This window comes from Ambystoma mexicanum, chromosome 4p (genome assembly GCF_040938575.1).
Source record: "Ambystoma mexicanum isolate Mex_15411 chromosome 4p, UKY_AmexF1_1, whole genome shotgun sequence".
In the NCBI taxonomy this organism is placed as follows: domain Eukaryota; kingdom Metazoa; phylum Chordata; class Amphibia; order Caudata; family Ambystomatidae; genus Ambystoma; species Ambystoma mexicanum.
In genome coordinates this window covers 909074115-909092850 of record NC_090927.1, presented here as the reverse complement: position 1 = coordinate 909092850, position 18736 = coordinate 909074115, and the positions used below count along the sequence as shown (strand labels likewise).

General features: G+C 47.0%; 1 protein-coding gene across 1 annotated transcript in view; it reads right to left on the bottom strand.

Moving 5' to 3' along the window:
• The window catches only part of LOC138453536 (alpha-1-antitrypsin-like protein GS55-MS), a 137787-nt gene that overhangs the window by 31895 nt on the left and 87156 nt on the right, over positions 1-18736 (bottom strand). Inside the window, exon 3 of the mRNA XM_069606502.1 lies at positions 6345-6492. Coding sequence (XP_069462603.1) covers positions 6345-6492 — 148 coding nt within the window. The remainder of the gene's footprint in view (positions 1-6344; positions 6493-18736) is intronic.

The following is an 18736-nucleotide window of genomic DNA, read 5'->3' as shown; positions in this document are numbered from 1 at the left end:
ATCAGAAAACAGTCTCTTACAACCAGGGGGAATGGCTTCCCCTGCTCTTCTCTTGACTAGGTTTGACACCTACAATATCTAACTGAGTGTTTGGAGGGTCCGTTACCTGATCTTCTCTACTTTAATTGGGCCCACTTGGTTCACTTCCCTGCAAAGTACTGCCACGAGGCAGAGGACTCTTATTCCGCTTGGTTTGGGTCCCTGATCCTGGTTTCCCTTCCCTTCTCTTTGTCCCCTTGACTGCCTCACTTGCCAAGTACTGACACAAATGGAATAGTCCTGATCGTTATATCCATGCAGGTTTTTTGCCTCCTGCACGTTGCAGCCCCTACCGGTCCCCATGCCTCTCCCGTTACATTGCCTGTGCTCGGGATGCGTGGCCGGATCTTCCTGCGGTCTCTCTCTAACTCTGTGTGTTGCGCAGGCATCTCAGGGTCTTCACCTCGCGGACCCTGCCCGGCCCTTAGACCAAAGTGCGTTCGCATCACCATCTGCCAGCCTCTAGTTACCGTCTGGATGCCGTCGGTCAAAGGAGTCCAACTGTACTGTTGTCTCCGGGAGTAGACTGCTCTCTGCTCCATCCTGGCCTTCTCTGCGTCTCCTTCTTGCTTCCCGGGCTTCACGGTCTCTTGGCCTTTTTGGCTGTGTCTCCCTGACAGGTGGTCTTTCTTTGGTCTTTATTATGTAGGAGGAACCACACCTCCGTGGATGTTTATACTGTTGCAGTTCTCTTTTGGTATTACTCTTCACTGTTCCTGTGCCCCACCTCGTCCCAGTGCTTAGATTACCTATATTCCTGATGTTCTTCTTCGTCTCAGTACTTCCCAGACCTTGAGGTAGTCTGCCTTATAATAGCACATAGGTCTTCTGTCTACAACAAGGTTAGAAGGAGAGGCCAGATGGGTGGGGAGGTGATGTTCTCATAAGGTCTATACCCTAGATGGTCAACCTTCTACCTCGTGGTTGGGTGTGGAATCCCTCCCCATGAGATTGTCCCGCATTATACCACCACCATGGGGGGCCTATCGGGGAGCGGTCTCACCTCCTTGGCCTCATGGAAAAGGGCTCTCCCTCAGGGAGAAGTGATGAGTCAGTGAATCATTACAGTAGGATCCTCCTGCTGCCCCAAAGCCCACATCTCCAACATGCAAAACCATATGGCAGGACTCTAGTTTCCCAAACACCCATTCCCAACAAGGTCCAGTGGGAATGCAATGCTCTTTGAAACAACCAGTGCTTAGGACTGCTAAAAGTTGCTCTGGAGAGTGTGATGAATCATGAGAGGACATCACTTCTCCCCAGAGGGAGCTCTTCCCTGTGAGGCTAAGGACTTGAGGCTGCTACTCCATATTCCCCCTTGGGGTGGCAGAATGCAGGACCTCCCAGGGGGAAGACTCCCCTCGTGGGGACAAGGACTCCCGTTCCATGAAGGAACTCCCTAGCCCTCTTACCCTGGAGTCCCCAAAATCCCTAGGATGTGTAGGGAGCATGTCTGACAGAGCTACTGTATGTTAAGGTAAACCTTTCTTTTTTCTCTGTAAAACCTACTAATACATCTCATGACAATACTGTGAAGATTAGAGGAGTGATACAAAATGCTCCCTGGCCAAATACGGAGGATACTGTAACGAGGTGGCCCAAGGAGGCATAAAGACAATATCCAAGGCAAGATACCAAGATCTTGATGTTACGCGGTGGTGGAGCCTGCTATATAAAGTAAAGACTGAAGACGTACTAGGAGGAGAGAAGCCGGAAGCTAGGGAAGTTAGAACATGGGAATGTGAAACTGCAGACATGGTGATCCCCTGTCGCGGGGATTGTCCAGGAAGGTCAGTAGAGCCCTGCAGTGGGAGTCAAGTTTCCGACCGGCTTTAGAGTGGAAGAAGAGACAGCGGTGGTGGGACCTCAGGGAGGTGGACCGTGTGGTCCAGCAACTGTGTCTGAACCGTGTGGCTCAAGTCTCTGCAAAGCCGCAAGGACGAAGCTGGGAGTGGAGTGAAGAAAACAGGAGATGCTGAAGTGGCACGAGGCAACCCAACAACCCACAAAGAACCAGCAACCCAGCCTGATGCATCATAGATAATGGAAATAGTGGGAGAACCGGTAGGGGTTTGGAGCAACCTCAGAGTTCAGTATTCCTTGGGAGTAGTCTTCCTTCGTCACAGTGGTGACATCCAGGGAAGCCAAAAGTGCCTCGGGAGCGAACTCCCAACATCACAATAATAATATGCAAAGAACTAAGAGTCAAGGAAGTCATGGGAGTGATATTCCTTGTCGTAGTGACCTGCAAAGCCAAGAGTGCCTTGGGAGTGAACACCCTCATCACAGCAGTGACGATATCAAGAGTGTAAAAGACCAGAGAGCTCAGGAACTGTATGGGAGTAATCTCCCCAACAATAAGCAAGGGCTGGCTCAAGATTCAAGAAACCATGAGCGGGAAATAACAATAAAGAAGACAGTTGATAAAACAGTAAACAACTGATCAAGAGTAGTCTGTGGAATTAATTTAAGACATTTTTAAAAAGCTTGTGCAAAAGACTATCAAGGGACAGTCGTTCAGGAATAATCCAATTAGACCCGGAGAAGCGAGTCATTCTCCAGGTCTAAAACAGACCCTATTGCAAGAGCCTGATGTGAACTCCGCCTAATACTGGCTCATTGTACCAGGAGAAGGGAGTCATCCTCCTGAGAGTGCTGTTAAGCAAATGGTTAAACATTTTCTGTTTATTGAACAGTGGCACGTATAGAGTAGTTGGTTTGGACAGTGGACATTGGGGTTTTTGACTTGCATCCTGACGACGAGCACCCAAGTTATTTGTTAGAGAGAACCCTTTTAGAGCTAGGCAGCGAGAGAGGTTTTTGTTCTTTAAAATGTAAGTGTGTAGCCCAAAATGCTTTCCCAGTATCATCCTCCTTACTCCACCACACCATAGGAGTCACAATCAAAGTTATCTTGGCTTACGACTCATGTTCAGGAGACCCAAGTAAAGGCAGTGTGGCCAATGGGTGAATGGAAGAGAGCAGGGTCCCGTTGCTTCCCACCACCTGGCATCAAACAGTGGTTTTGCTCACAACTGACTCTCCATCATTCCCTGGTGACAACTTGCGAGCTAGGGGGGGAGAGACACTCGTAGTCGGATAGGAGTTCAAGGAATGCTGGCAGAATTTTGAGAGGGGAATAAGAAGGGAAGGAGAGTTCTTGGGTGAAAGGACAGGGGAGAGTGGAGGCGGGCGGGCAGGAAACAAAGGTGGAAGCTGTACAGAAACAATCCAAGATCCATGAGAGTGCACCACCCTCTTGCAAGTTAGGTCCAGGGAACCGTGGCCCGGAGCATAGACCAACCAGAATCCACTGTGAATGACAATTCAAATATGAAAAGCCAATCCCTGTGCTCAGGGTCTGAAGCACTGCGGCAAGTATGGTGCAGCATAGGCAGTCCCCCACAGAGCACCAACTGCTATTATTTTAATAACATCCACTTGGCGCCAGGTTTGGGTGTTCGAAGGCAGAAAGCAGTGCCGCCTGGAGTGGGGAAGAAGGGCAAGTGAGGACGGAAGATGAGAATGAGCAGAAAATATAAGGGGCAGAACCAGACATAGAAGGATGCCAGGAAACGGTGAAAGGAGGGAAACTAAAGTGGAAAAACTTGAAAAGGACGCTAATGAAAGATTTGGAAGCAGAGTCGAAAGAGCTGGTGAGGAGGACAGTAACTGGAGGAGGTGGAAATTCGACAGACCGGAGGAGGGAGTGGAGAGACCTGAGGAAAGAGGAGGACGAGGAGGAAGACAGAGTGAAAGTCTAAGTGGAGAAAGACACAGAAAAAACAGGAGGGGTTAAATCAAGGAGGCAAGGCACTGTGGCTTTCATGCACAGGGAGGCACCCTTAAACTCACTCAGAGTCTCAGTCTTTGTCTTGGCCTTCATATGATACCAGTTCTCCTGTGCTTACAAGGGCAAGAAGTGAAACTTACCCTCTTGTTCTGGATAGGGATTATTTATTCCCCCTTTCATGGGTAGGATTTCTTTCCATGCCCCATCTTTCTTCCACGTGGCAAAAGTCTTTAGTTAAGTCTGGTGACATTGCAGATACCACCAGTGTCTGGTCAGTGGTATTCTCCAGTGTCTAGGCAGGCTCTTGCAGGATCTCTAATCTATCTTTCTCTATCCAACTGGCCCAACACACATAGTGGCCTATTTGACCTAATCACTTGCTTTTCTGTATGTAGGCAGATTTCGAAAGTGAAGGTAGCTGGTAGCTATTTAGCACCTGCTTGTAGCTTAGACCAGCCTGGCTACCGTCACACCAATACCTACCAGGAGTCACTGTTAGCTCCCCAGGCCAACCGATGCCAAACAAAAACACTGATATGAATGTAACTCTGTTTATTTGGAACAAACTATAAACAGTAGCACACATTTATACAGCATTTAAAGCATGATGGCTCATACATAAGGGACAAAATGATAGTGTGCATCCTATGTGGTAGTTAGATTTGGGGAAGGCTATGCACTAGCTCCTCATTCTCCAGTGGTAGCTCCTGTCACTGGTTAATGCTCGATACCCCAGAGCTGGTTTTAGCTCCTGCTTATCCAATCACAATTTTGGTCCCTCTGTAGGTATACCTTAGAATTATAAAGCATACACCAAGATTGGAAGCAATGGAGCACTGCACAACAGGATTGCACCTAGGAGGTTACAGGCAGGGTGGCGGTAAAGAGGAGGAAGCGGGAATGGGCAGCAGGAGCTGCAGGTGGGGGGCGCTCTGGAATTGGAAGAAGGTTTCAGATGCAGAGTTGTAGGATTGAGTAGTGTGACTAGTGTGATGCTCTTTGAAGAGTAGGTTGTCCAGGTCCTCCCGGAAAGACCTGGAGATGGAGGGAGGCAGCCATATCAGTTTTGGTAACGGTGACACATGGTGCATAGCAGGAAAAGGCTATGCACCCTTCTCTGGGCTGCTTTTACAATGATGACTCTCTGTGGAGTAGCGCTGACCCCTAATTCCCTTGCTGGACGGCCTCCTTCACATTTCATAATGCACCGTTCCCGATAATGGTTGTACTCTTGGGGCACCCAAGGAAGACTGGGGTGCGCTGCGGTGACCCTCCATATACTGTATCCAGGGATTGCATCACTTAGCGAGTGGCTTCCCCTGGACCCCCGGACACCAGTTTCCCCTGGAACAATGCACAGGTGACCATGACACAAAAAGGGATGTATACTAATTGACCTTTTCACAATTGATCGCAGGAGAATTGACCTTCTGCACAATTGATTGTGAAATGAAGGTCAATTAGGACATATATGCGGGAGGGGGGAACCCCCTGCAACCATCCACTCAATCCAAAAACCCCTGCAACCTCCTACCCAATCCCATTATATTATTTATTACCCCAAACCCACCCCCCACATATATATAAAAAGTAAAATAAAGGTAAAGGTCAATTGTGTAGAAGGTCAATTAGGACCACTATTATTAGGCCAATTAGGACTAAAGGTCAATTGTAAAAGGTCAATCTGGGAAATATCACAAAAAGCTTTATTCTATTAGAGAAACATCTGCTACAGTTATACTTTCCTTACAATGTCACTGGAACAACCTAGGACAGTCCAACCTCACCTTTTAAACCAAGGGCTCCTCTTGAGGTGAAAGCACAACCTCACTAGAACTCCTAAAAGGGGCACTTCTACGTACATTGTTTTTAAACTGCACTGAAGTATTTGCCAGATGTACATTAGAGAACAGCAACAGGCACACATTCTACACATTTTAGGAAAATGCAAAATTAGGGATGCAGGGCGGTTATTACAAAGTTTCAATATTAAATGTTGCTACAGGACACTTCACGCCTGGAGTGTGGTGATGCAGTTCCGAGAAAGAATGCATTTCTTGCAGTGATATTGATACTTTGTAACCAAAGTCCCACGGCTGTAATCTTGAGCTTTGAATATATGAAGGGGAAACATTCAATGCAAAATGTCTTGCCGCAGAAGTCAGGTCAAGGGGTCATTTCTAAACTGAATTAAGATATATTTGCAAGTCTGTGGCTGTTTTGTAAGGTGCAGCTGGCAATTATTTCATTGCAGAATGAAAATCCCTAGTTAGCTATAAAAAAGCCATTTAAAAGCGCATTCGTCGAACTCCTCGTACTCCGTGGCCACACACAGGATGACATGGATTGCTAGGGGAGGTGTTGCGCCATTACTGGAAGTTCTTTAGAACTGGTTTGCCCTCTTTGTCAGTGTTCAGGAATATGCTATGAAGAGAATTGTTGATACATGCAACCTCAATGAAACAAAGAACCTCAGATGTGCAGTTCAGCAGAACTTAAAACAAAATCTTACTTTGGATACTTTCAGCTTGCAGGCGCTGGTGATCCCGGACAGATCGGCTTGGTCACAGAAGACGTCAGTAACCCCCATCTTTTGGAGTAGATCCTTCAGGTCAAGAGTACCCGAGATAGAGAACCTGGGCATATGCAGGTCTATAGTGCTACAGGAGGAGAGGGGGACAAAACCATAATGCAGTGACTTTTACTGAATACATTTGCATGGTAATGAAAGCTCATTGTAAAACTCGGATTGTAGAGCATGCACAACTATTTAATATATTGCTATCCACAAATCCAGGTGTAAAACAGGACCAGGTTTACAGATGTATTAAGTGATTTTCAAGTTTTTCTGTTATTTTCAAGTATTTCTGTACACAATACAACTAAGTCTGTGTGATTAACATATAAATAACATCACTATATTAATGTAATGCTCAAGGGCTCATAAATTGGTCTCAAAATGGTCTTAAATGCAATAAAACCTACGGCTATCATTTACCTAAACATTAATTACACTCACGTGCCCATTCTGCACACGGAAAACCAAATATTTCTATTCCCACCATTTCCCCTTTTACTAAGTGGAAAGAAAAACCCCTACGTTTTTCTTGCAGCCATTTGTGGAGGGCATTTGCCATTGAACTAAGGTGCAAACTGAAGTTGTAGAAATGTGAACAAATGCTCATAGTTGAAGGAGCCTGAATGGTGAGCTTGTTAGCTGATTTTGGGCAGTAGGGGAGCGAGTATCCCGGCATAAACCCAGGGTGTGGCCAACTACTGCAGATACATTTTCACTCCTAAATCAGTAACATCTCCTCCAACAATTTCCTATACAAACCGCTGCTCCTTCCTTCCTTCCTGCTGGTCTCTTGGCCCTCCTATTCCACTGCTGACCTCGCCTGAAAAATCCCACACATAAGTAACGTTTTCTGTCCCCTGCTTACATTTAATTTCCCTCCTTCTACATGGATTGGACAGCTTTCCCTCACCAATTCGGACTGGTCTTCCCCTCCTGGATGTGTATATACATGGAGAAGTCTTCAAACGGGGCTAAGCACCACCCACTTTCCCCACACTGGTTTGTTGCACAATGGCCTTCCTTCCTCTACCTCCCTTTCTCTCACTCCCTCAACGTTTAATTTTTATGGTGGTCTTTACTGTGTAGCTCTATTGGTACGGCAAGCAAGCTAATGTTCTTGTCTTCTCTACCCACCGCTTGGTGGTATTGTGTTGATTTGCCAGGTATCGTCGCTTCTCTCCAGGGGGAAGCCCTTTCCCATAAGGCTAGGGAGGTGTGGCTGCTACCCAATAGTCCACCTAGGGGTGGTTTTAATATGGGAGGACCTCATGGGGAGGGACTCTCCCTTTGGGGATATGGACAACCACCTTGGTGCCCCACCATTGCATAACACCACCTCATGCCTTACCCCCCCCTCCTCCTCCATTTCAAACCACTGTATTGAAAGCAAATCAATGTATTTCTGTAGTGCCAGGGGTACAACTAAGACAGAAAGTACTAGGACAAAGAAGACCACTGAAAAAAATTAGGATTACGGACTGTCCTAGTACTGAGACGAGGTGGCTCACAGGAAGTATGAGAAATGCCCAGGTGCCATGGACAACAGGTGTTGACGTTACGCAGGGATGGAATAAGACCCATAAAATAGAAAGAGAAGAACTCAATGTCTTCGACTTTGCTTTCCCTCTGCATCGGAGATCCCAGGATGTTCAAAGTCTGCACTCGACCTATAGAGAGAACTCTGCAGAAGACGCTGTTGGGTGGCTGAGGGAGTCTGTTACAGGTCCTGTGTCAGCTGGATCGAGACCGGTGGGATGGAAATCTGACCATCATGCCCCCCACATGACTCAACACGAAGACAGAGAAACAGCAAATGTGCCTCATTCTTAGGCCCATCGCCGATGTATTGCAGGTGTGAGAGGAGTTACACTCTCAGACAGCTGTTCAGACCACACCCAATCGATGATTTGGACGATATGGAAAGGACGTCCATCGAGCAAGTCGACTGACTGCAAAGCCAGAAATCAATGACGTCACCACAGACATCACAACGTAGCCGCACTTCTACATGAAGTACATATTTATACATTCATGAAGTTACACGAACATGCACTAGTTTACTGCATATAGGAACAAAGGACATGCTTCTGACCCACGTAGGTAGAGGACAGACACACATACATTTCTCACATGCTTCGCCAAAGCTGAAACCGCAAGATGTAAAGTATTCATATAGCTAGCTTGCACATGCTTGAATGCTACTAACATGGAGAAGCCATAAGGAATGATATGGAAGTTATAGGCCTCTGAAATGAATGACAAAGGAAAGACAGGCTTTGGGTACATGAAAAGGCTGACATGAATGCCACAGTCAGAGGAGTGCAGAAACAAGGCACACAGCTAAGGACACGTAGAGACGAAAAGTTCCAGTTACCAAGACAATGAGCCACCTGCAGAAAATCATGCTAAAATCCTCATAATTACAAGCAGGACAGCTTCATTTCGTGGTCTCAACACACGTGACCCATCCGAACAGGACAATGGGCCTCATTACGACCCAGGCGGTAAGTTACCGCCTGGGCCGTGACTTTACCACCATGGCGTAAACTACGTTTACGCCATGGTGCTTGGCGGACTTACCGCCCCATTCCGACCTTGGCGGGGCGGTAAGTCCCCAATCCCCATTTACCCTTCCCCATTCCCATTTTTGCCCCATAGGGCATAATGGGAGTGGGGAAGGCGTTAATTACGCCACCGTAAATTACGGTGGCGTAATTAACTCCATGGTCCCTAAGCGCCATGGATTTTAACACCTGCTAAAAGCAGGTGTTAAGTCTGCCATGGCGCTAAGGGACCTCGTACTCAGGCGGTAAGGGTCGGCGCTGTTAACGCCGCCGTAAAACCCTTATGCCTGAGTCGTAATGAGGCCCAATGCCCATTCAACCGAGGTAGATGAAGAGGACCTTTCCCATCGAACTAAAGAGGAAAAGTTACAAGAGTTGCCCACGAACTGCCAACTGAATGCACTCTCCCAGGCTTAGGTGGTAACATTAGAGAACACTTTGCACCTCCATGTTTATTTCCATTGCCTTGAAAAGGTACACTCAGTCTGGTAACCGTCCAGGGTCCCAGAGATGGGAGGACACATTCTGCCCAATCCAGATTCACCTTTCACGTGGGGATAGAATTTGTTGCAATGGCCAGTGTTAGATTGACACTAGTTGAGGTGGCCCTAGGAGAAACCACTAGATATGGCTATCCAATAGTAGAAATAACCCTTATAGCTCCTATATGTAGCTCAACCAAACTGACCAATATGAACGTCTGATACGTTTCTGGGTTGGAAGGTGAATTTGTCACCAAGATAAAACCGGGTGACATGCTTAGAAGATGAGCACTCCGGAGGATATTTGTTTTCCTGCTGTGATCCCTGTCATTTTTGTTTGCTAATACGACAGTAACTTTGCTCCATGGCTGAGTCTTCCGTTCTTGTGGCAGGGGTTTTTTCATGTGCTTGAGTGTCCTCTGCTGATAATTGTGGCGATTGCTAGAGAGCCCCGGCCACATCTATACAAAGTTGTAGCAGAGGTGGGGTTGTTAGGATTTTTCATCGAGAAACTGTCTCGTCCTACCGATTGCCCAATGGTCTTTGTGGCGACCTGTGGAAACCGATGCCTAAAACACGTGTGTCTGAAAGGAGAAGAAGTCGACAGGAGGTGCCTTTGGAGGAAATTCCTGCCCACTTCCTGTGGGATACCCATCAGACCCGACGGCATAGCGGTGGGTTGTGGGAGATTCAGTGTCCGAAAGACCTCAGTGGATCACAGAGTGCAAGCATAGACTCAGCTATATGGCAAATGGGGGAGGAGTTAGGGGGGGGGAGAGTTTCATTTGGTGTTTTTTGTTGAAGTTTTTGTTTGATGTAAGGATACCTGTTCATTAGGCGGTCAGTTTGGGCCATCGGCTTAGACAGTCAGCTTAACTTACGGATGATAAAAACTTTGGAAATATATATTGTATAAGTAGTGGTTTCCCTGTGAGTTAGGATTTAGCTTGGTTCATCGATGAGTACATAATGGCTTACCTGGGTATATTGGTTAGCGGAAGAAGTACTTTATTTCATGGAAGGTGGTCTCCTGATTGATCTCTCTGAGATGAATTCCTATAAGGTGACACTATAGAAGAGGGACCATGACATTTATTGGCTTACCCTGTTAGGCGACAGAAAGACGGCCGTTTATATGTTATGTTTGTTGTTGTGTTTGGGGCAGTTCATAAGCAGACATATCTATTGAAAGATTGAGTATTGAAACATCATCCTCTACAGTAGTGATGATGTCACCTATGGGGTCGTTTAATAGGACTTCAGATGTACAAGAACATGATACAACTTGGTGGGTAGTTTGCCGATTGTGATTACCTTTAATACCTTCCTACTTGAGCTCTTCGCTCCTCAACCTCAAACTCCCTCAGGGTCAGTCACTTCTCCAAGCAATGAGTTGGCAGTAGATCTCTGTCCTTGTCTGAGGCCTTCCTCTGGAACAGCCTCCCTGCCCCTCTAAAGCTCGAGGAGAACCATCTTCGGTTCCGTACGCTCTTCAAGACATTCCTCTTTGCTTCCGCCTTCTCTCTTCCTCTCCCCTGCTGATCTCTGTTTTTGCACTGGCCTGCTGGCTACCCTCTGTAGTCCAGCCCAGATACCAGCCCACCCAGCTGCACACCGGCACTGTCTCCCAGCATCCCTTGCACTTGGGTCTGTATCTGCAATCCTACAGTCCCCTTACCTGCACTTATCAGACACTCGCAGTCTGCGCTCAATTGTTGCACGTGCCACCTGCTGGCCGCACTACTTCTTGTTGTTACTTCATCTCGTGTTCAGCACTTTCCACTCCTCCTCGTCCCCTTGCACTTTCCCCCTTTCCTTTCCCCTGCACTTGCGCGTTCTCAATTTCACTGGACCTAGTAAGATCGTTGTTTTTCCTCTCTTGTACCCCTTCCTTCCCTCATTGCGGCATGAATCACGTGTATGGGTGCGATATAAATAAACTATCATATCTTTGAAAACCAGCATTGTGCCATTTGGGTGGAGCTTGTGAATCCTACGAGTGGAGTTGTGATTTGAGCCTTCAGGGCAGAGAGCTGCAGAGGGGCGGACGGTGCGCTGAGCATGCCTGCATTTATGGTGGTGAGCCAGAGGCGCTAAGAAAAGATTTGTTATATTGTATTGATTAAAATTGGATGCATCGAAATCCTGTTTTGAGGTCAACTAAGTAGTGTTACATAAAGTGATGAAAATGAGGGCTACACCTCTTCAACATTTATGCAAGTCCCTACCACAGTTTCAAGACAAAATACGCAGGTTTAGCGCAGAATGGACTTGCGACACAAAGGGTAAGTTGGCAAAGCCATGGCCCAAAGACTGAAGCTTTTCCAAATGTGTGAAGCAACAAATGACCACTTATTTACAGACAGTTTATAAGGGGGGTAAACAAAGCAAACAATTGGCCATATATGAGTTAAGGAAAATGTTTCGGGACGAGGAAGGCGGCTTGGTTCGGCAGCATTGGATGCTAAGTCTCAAACAGCGGACATAGGCACTGCAACAGAACAAGGGATTGTACCCTATGGAGGAATTAAAAGCAGCGGTGTGAGAACCAATCCAACTTTTGCACCTCCATCGTATAGTTGCCAAGGTGCACCTGATGGCACAAAGCGAGCGCGTAAAGTAGCGCGAGACAGTACCAGCGAATGTAAGGAGCGCAGCGAGATGCAAGTGAAGCTAAAGGAGAATTACTTGGGGAATTAAGGGCTTAGTGAAGGCCAAGAATTGGTGGTACTGAATGAATGGAGAGGCGACAGATATTGCTCAAATTGGACAGGAATACAGCAAGTGAGAGGGCACGTGGGGAAGGAATTGTCGAGTAGTAAAGACACAGAGGAGGAAGCTAAAGAATGGGCTGAGATAATGCAAGTGCATAGAACAGAAAGGGAAGAAAAGGAGGCAAGTGAAACATTGGGAAAAGAAAGTGAGCGAGCAGAAGCTTGAGTAAGAGGAAACAGAAAATGGAGCTAGAAGACATAGCAAGGAGGAAAGCAGAACAGCAGGAAAGGCAAGTGCAAATAAAGAGAAAAGGAGGTTAGAAGTCGAGCAACTTGTTAAAGAATGCACACGCAGGGAAAGAAAGGAGCGCTGAAGTGAACGAGACAGACGAGAGCAGAGAAAGGCGCTCTTCGAAAGCAGTAGAGATTAAGATGAACTTGCCACATTTGCATGATGAGGATGGGGACGGTATACGAAGAAAGATAGGGGAACTCTATAGGAGAAGCAGCATAGCTGCCCCACGGGCAGACAGGAGTGCTGGAGAACCCTCAGTGAGGGGGAACGCAGAGTTACAGATAGAGCAAAGGAAAAGCAGTGGGAAGACACAACATTAAGGAGAATTGGCTTTGAGTAAGACTGAGAAGGGGACAGCAACCATTGTATGGGGACCATGGGGTCAGACAAGGATTCACAGGGGAGTGAGGATGATGATGAAGGGGCAGTGTGAACGAGCAGAGGAGTAGTTGCTCAGCATGTTCAGGACCAACTACAGATGATAGGGGGAGGTTTTGCAGGACGAGGGGATATGAATCAGTGGCCAAGGGGACAAGTAGGGATACCTCAGGGAAGAGGGTTTTGACACCCAATGCAGCAGAACGCAGGAAGGTTTCATGGGGGACAGCAAAGACTGGCAGGGGTCCCGCTCAATGTTGGGAGTGCCGACAAATTGACCGCGTACTGCGTGTGTGCAGATACTGGGGCGGGCTGCATCAGAACGGGGGACTACAGCAACAGCCCACGTACCAGACAGAGCAGACTGACGATTATGCTCAAGATCTCACACAAGCGCAGATGTACGCACCACAACAGGTGCACACCCAAGACATGCAAACGCAGCAGTACCAGCCCATGACACATGCACTACAAATGCAGGGACATATGCAGACATCACAACCAGCACAGCAGGCACCGGTCCAACAGAACATCATAAGCACTCCCAAAAACCCCCTTCTCTCATCCCCACCAGCTTTCCCATTAACCCTCCTCCTCCCCAACATACCCCCACCAATACTTTCGCCTATGTACTGATCAATGCTTGCTCCATCTGCACCCATGCCTCCAAAATCCACAACCTCCCATTAGGTAAGAACCTAGACCTACTAGCCTTATCTGAAACTTGGCTACACGATGCTGCCAGCCCCATCCTCTCTCTCGCCATACCTACTGCATAACTCCATCCTACGAGTCGACCGTCAAGACGGCCAAGAGGTGGTGTTGCCTTCATACACAAATCCACCCTCCCTTTCAGAGCCTCACTTCTGCAGCAACTACCAGGTTATGAAATCCTTCTGGCCAAACTTGAATCCTCCCCCCAAACCACCATCAACCTACTTCTCCTCTATCACCAACCCTCCAACACTGGGAATACAGAAACTGACATCCCCCTCCTCATCACCCCACTCCTCAAGCCTTACAGCAAATTTATTCTCCTATGACCCCTCTGACCATAAGGCATCTGCCCTCACAGCCACCCTTGAAGAGATGAACTTCATTCAACTGGTCCTCTCGCCAACCCACGAAAAAGGAAGAACACTTGACTGGGTACTCCCATGCAACATTCCACTTCAAGTATCTTCCCCTCTCCCCCTTCCTTGGTCAGATCACTCACTGATCCCTTTCACCTTTACCACTATCACCAAAAACACCCCTACTTTCAGCAAACCCCTTTGCATCACTGCCAGACACACCCATAAGCTTACAGTCGAGCTACTGACCCCCTCCATCCTAGCCTCCCTCAAATCACAATTCTCCCCCAAAGTCATTTTAGCATCCTTCAGCCCCGCACTGCTCTCTGCGCTTTATGAACACGCTCCCCTAAAAACCACCTCTCGTAAAAAAAAAAATAAAACCCAAAACTGGTACACGGATGACCGAAACGCACCCTTGAACATCTCTGGAGAAAATAAAAAACCTACTGCTGCCAACAAAACAGCCTTCCGTGCTCACCCGACATCTATAAAATAGCTATCCTTGATACTAAAGCCAACATCTTTAACACCAGAATCTCCAATGCAAGTTCCAACACCAAAGAACTCTTCAGAATTCTTAGAGAGCTTGATTCCCCAGCACCCCCACCTGACAACTTCCCAAAAAACAAAGCATGGTGGACACTCTCCAATCCTCCCTGGACACCAAAACACGGACATGAAGGGACAAAGCTATTCACAGAAAATCTCTTCTGCCACCCCCGCTACCTCCACGCCCCTGGTCAGCACCTCCACTACTGCCAGCCCTCCTCCCCAATTTCAATTCTCTGCCGCCTCCCCTCCAGAAGTCCTCACTACCATCCAGCACTTGAAAGCCTCCAATTGTGTTGGCGCCACTTGACTAGCCCACATTGTCAAAATGTGAGCAGAACCCATGGCCTCTACGATAGCTAGTTTCATCAACACTTCATTTAAGTCTAACTCAATTCCCACTGCCATCAAAGATGCATGGGTCATTCCTCTCCTGAAAAAACCCACTTTAGACCCCACCATCTCGACCAACTACTGCCCCACCACCAGAGTTCCTTACTTCCTCAAAATCCTGGGACTGCACTGCCTACTTGCAACTGCACCTTGAAAGGCATGATCTATTAGGCACCTGCCAATCAGGCTTCAGATCCAGACAAAGCACTTAATCTGCCCTCCTTGACCTCAAGATCCAGCTCGACCACATTAGGGATAATGGCGAGCTCACTATCCTCCTACTGTTAGACCTCTCTGCAGCTTTTGACCTAGTAGACCATGAAATCCTTTGCAAACACCTCACCACCACTTTCCACCTCGCCCCAGAAGACACCTTATGGATCCACTCCTTTCTCTCCGGCTGATCCACCAGGGTCTTTGCGGGCCCTGAGTCAGCTGACCCCATGCCCGTTTCCTGCGGTGTCCCACAGGGCTCCTGGCTCTCCCCGACTCTCCATAACATGTACACCAAACCCCTCTTTGACCGCCTAGACAGCCTCAAGATTCCATACACCAACATTGCCGATGATACGCAGGTCCTCAATCACCGGCAACCACAACCTAGACTCCACCACCATTAATCACGTCTTCAGTATCATGCAGGCTTCAATGGCCACCCATCATCTCTGCCTGAATGATGAAAAAACAGAGCTCCTTATTGTGGGCTCCCCACACTGCCTTAAGATCCTCAGCCCTGCCTTCAACTCCTTTTGCATAGATGGTAATATCATCCCTGTCTCCGCCCATGTAAAAACGCTAGGCGTTTACCTGGACGCCGAGCGCTAAACATGCGTAAACATTTCACAGCTATTGCCTCCTCTGCAGCCTATTCCACCAAACTTATAAACCTTTCTAGGAAATTCCTTACCTCCAACAAATGCCTCATCCTAGCCAGAGCCATCATCAGCAGCACACTAGACTATTTCAGTGCTATCCTAGCAGGGACTTCCACCAAAAACATCAACAAGCTCCAACTGCCCCCAAACAACGCCCTAAGAGCAGAGTGGGGCCTGAAGCGTTCCAACCACATCTCTCACATCAGACGGGAGGCACACTGGCTTCCCATCAAAGCCTGCATCAAATTCAAACTCCTTACCATCACCTACCATTGGTTACACAACATTGCCCCCCCACCTCACTAACAGCATCACCAAGAAACACAACATACGCAATCTCCGCTCTTCCAACACATCAGCCTTGAACATACCTAGATTTGCGGAAAGAGAGCTGGGGGCTCCTACTTCACCAACATCGCTCCCACACTCTGGAATTCTGGAATTCCCTCTCTCAGCAGATCCAAGATGAACCTGCCTATGCACACTTCTGTAAGAAAGTAAAAACCTCAGTGTTTGATAAATATCTGTTAACAATTTTGGACTGCCCTATCTACTATGGACTCATGATCTATGATGTAATGTAACTTCCATACTGTTTGTAACTCACGATCTATGGTACCGTGTAAATAACATACTGTTTCTACCTAGTCGTAACTATGTACATTTATCGCAATGATACCTCTGGGTCTGTGCTCTGCCAACAAATAAAATAAACACAGGAGCGACTGTTGTAGGAGGCAATCCATTAACAGGGACAGGCATGTCATTATATGCACAGTAGGACAGCCCACAGACAGACCTGATGTGTTCAATACTACCTGTTACACCCAATCCGGCTGAGGAACCACATATAGGAGTGACAAGACATTATCCTTTCTCGTGGATACAGGTGTGACTCGGTCCTTTATGAGGGAGGGGAGATTCCCAATGTCAGGCATTGCCATGAATACCGTGGGGCCACGGATTTAGTTCCTTTTACCAATGAATTACCATGTTCTATGGGAGAACATGACCTGACCATGTCACAGTTATATTCCTGACATACACCAGTTAATATAATGGGTAGAGACATGATGAGCCGACTTAACATGACAATTTCATTCACAGACAAAGGATGGTGTGCTCAATGCCAGGGATTCATTAAATGAATGTGAGGGAACTCATCCAAGCTTGTTATGGCCAGACGGTACAGCAGGGGGTGCCAGTAGACAGTGAACTGTTTTCATATGGGGTGGAAGTATTGATAGCATGGCTCTCAGGAATACAGGGTAGGCTGTTACGCATACCCAATGAGTTTCTATTTAGACCAGAGATACCTTTAAATGAGAAAAAAGGAAAAGTGATCCAAATAGAACTCAAAGCAGTCATAGTAAGAGACAAAAAGATAGTATTGCATGTGACTGGCAACACAGGATCATTATGGCGGACTGCAATTGCAGTGTGGGAAAGGATAAAGGTTGACTGATCTGACAGATAAGGAGTTATTCCCAGACGATCAATCAGATAGCGAGGTGGTGTTTGACATAATCATTACACACTGGGTGGAAATACATTACAGAGAAGTGCCGCAGAGAATGGCTGTGTTGCGAAACCGCCCCCACCATTTTCCAAGGAAGATTTAGGGCGAGTACCCAGTGTCTTATGGACTAATAGTCCCTATGACGTGGGTCTATTAAAGGGGATAGGAGCGGTCAAGATAAAGATTAAACCAGGGGCCGTTTTACAGAGTGCCAGATAGTATTCCTATTGAGGAAAGCACAGACAAGGGCATTTATGCGACAATTGCTGCATTAGTGAAACAATGCATTCTGGTACCTTTAGAATCGCAGTGTAACACTGCATAGTATCCATTGAAAAAGGCAACAGGGGGATCTTGGCATTTTATTCAGGATTTGTGTCCTTTGATCCAAATAGTAGAAGCAGAATTCCCATTAGTTCTGAATCCAGCGACAATTCTGTGAAGCGCCCCAACGGAAGCTACAATAGACTTGAAGAACGCCTTCTTTTCTATACCACTCCATGAAGTGTCAGAGTACTTAACTTCATTTCTATATAGAAACCAGAAGTGGCAACATATAAGATTACCACAAGGGTATTGTGAGTCACCTACATCTTCAATAGGGTCCTTCAGATGGATCTAGGTAACATACAGATAGCGAGCACAGTAATAGAATAATTGGATGACATTTTAATGTGTAGCAAGTCATAGTAACAGCATCAAAATGACAGTATACTTTCTGACAGTCTTGGCAGAAAAGGGTTACAAGGCGGAGAAGGCAAAATTACAATATTGTCAAAGGGAAGTGCTATATTTAGGGTAGATGAGATCACAAGAAGGGTGGAAAAGTAACTCCGGAAAGGGCTGAGGCGATCCACAGAACACCAATGCCAAAGACAGTGAGAGAAATACAGCCGTTTTTGGGCCTTTGTATTTATTGCAGAGCATGTGTGTTTGACTATAGCACATATACAAGACCCTTGTTAAACGGGCTCAAAGAAGCACAGAAAGGGAATGGCAAGTTGTTATGGACACATGAAATGACAGAAGTATTTGAGGAGCTAAAGAAAGCATTATACACCGCTCCAGTACTAGGGATCCCAGACTATCACAACACATTTTATTTGTTCTAACACTCCAATGGAATAGTGATGACTTCGGTACTCACACAGAAGACTACGCTAGGGCACAGGCCATTGGCTTATTATAGTGGACATTTAGACCCAGTAATGAGTGGACATTACCATTGCGAACAAGCTCTGGCTGCTGCCGTCATCGCGGTAGAGGAGTCGGCGAGTATTACTATGGGGTGTAGTACCACACTTTATGGGGAGCACACCCTCTTTGCAATTCTCGAAAGACCCAAGAGTACGTGGACTGAACAGAGAGCTTCTGGATATGTGGTAAAAATGCTGAATCCAGCAATCAAGGTGGTGAGGTGCAGGACTGTCAACCCGGCGACGTTTCTAGCTGAACCAGTAGAGGAGGGAGACCATGTACAC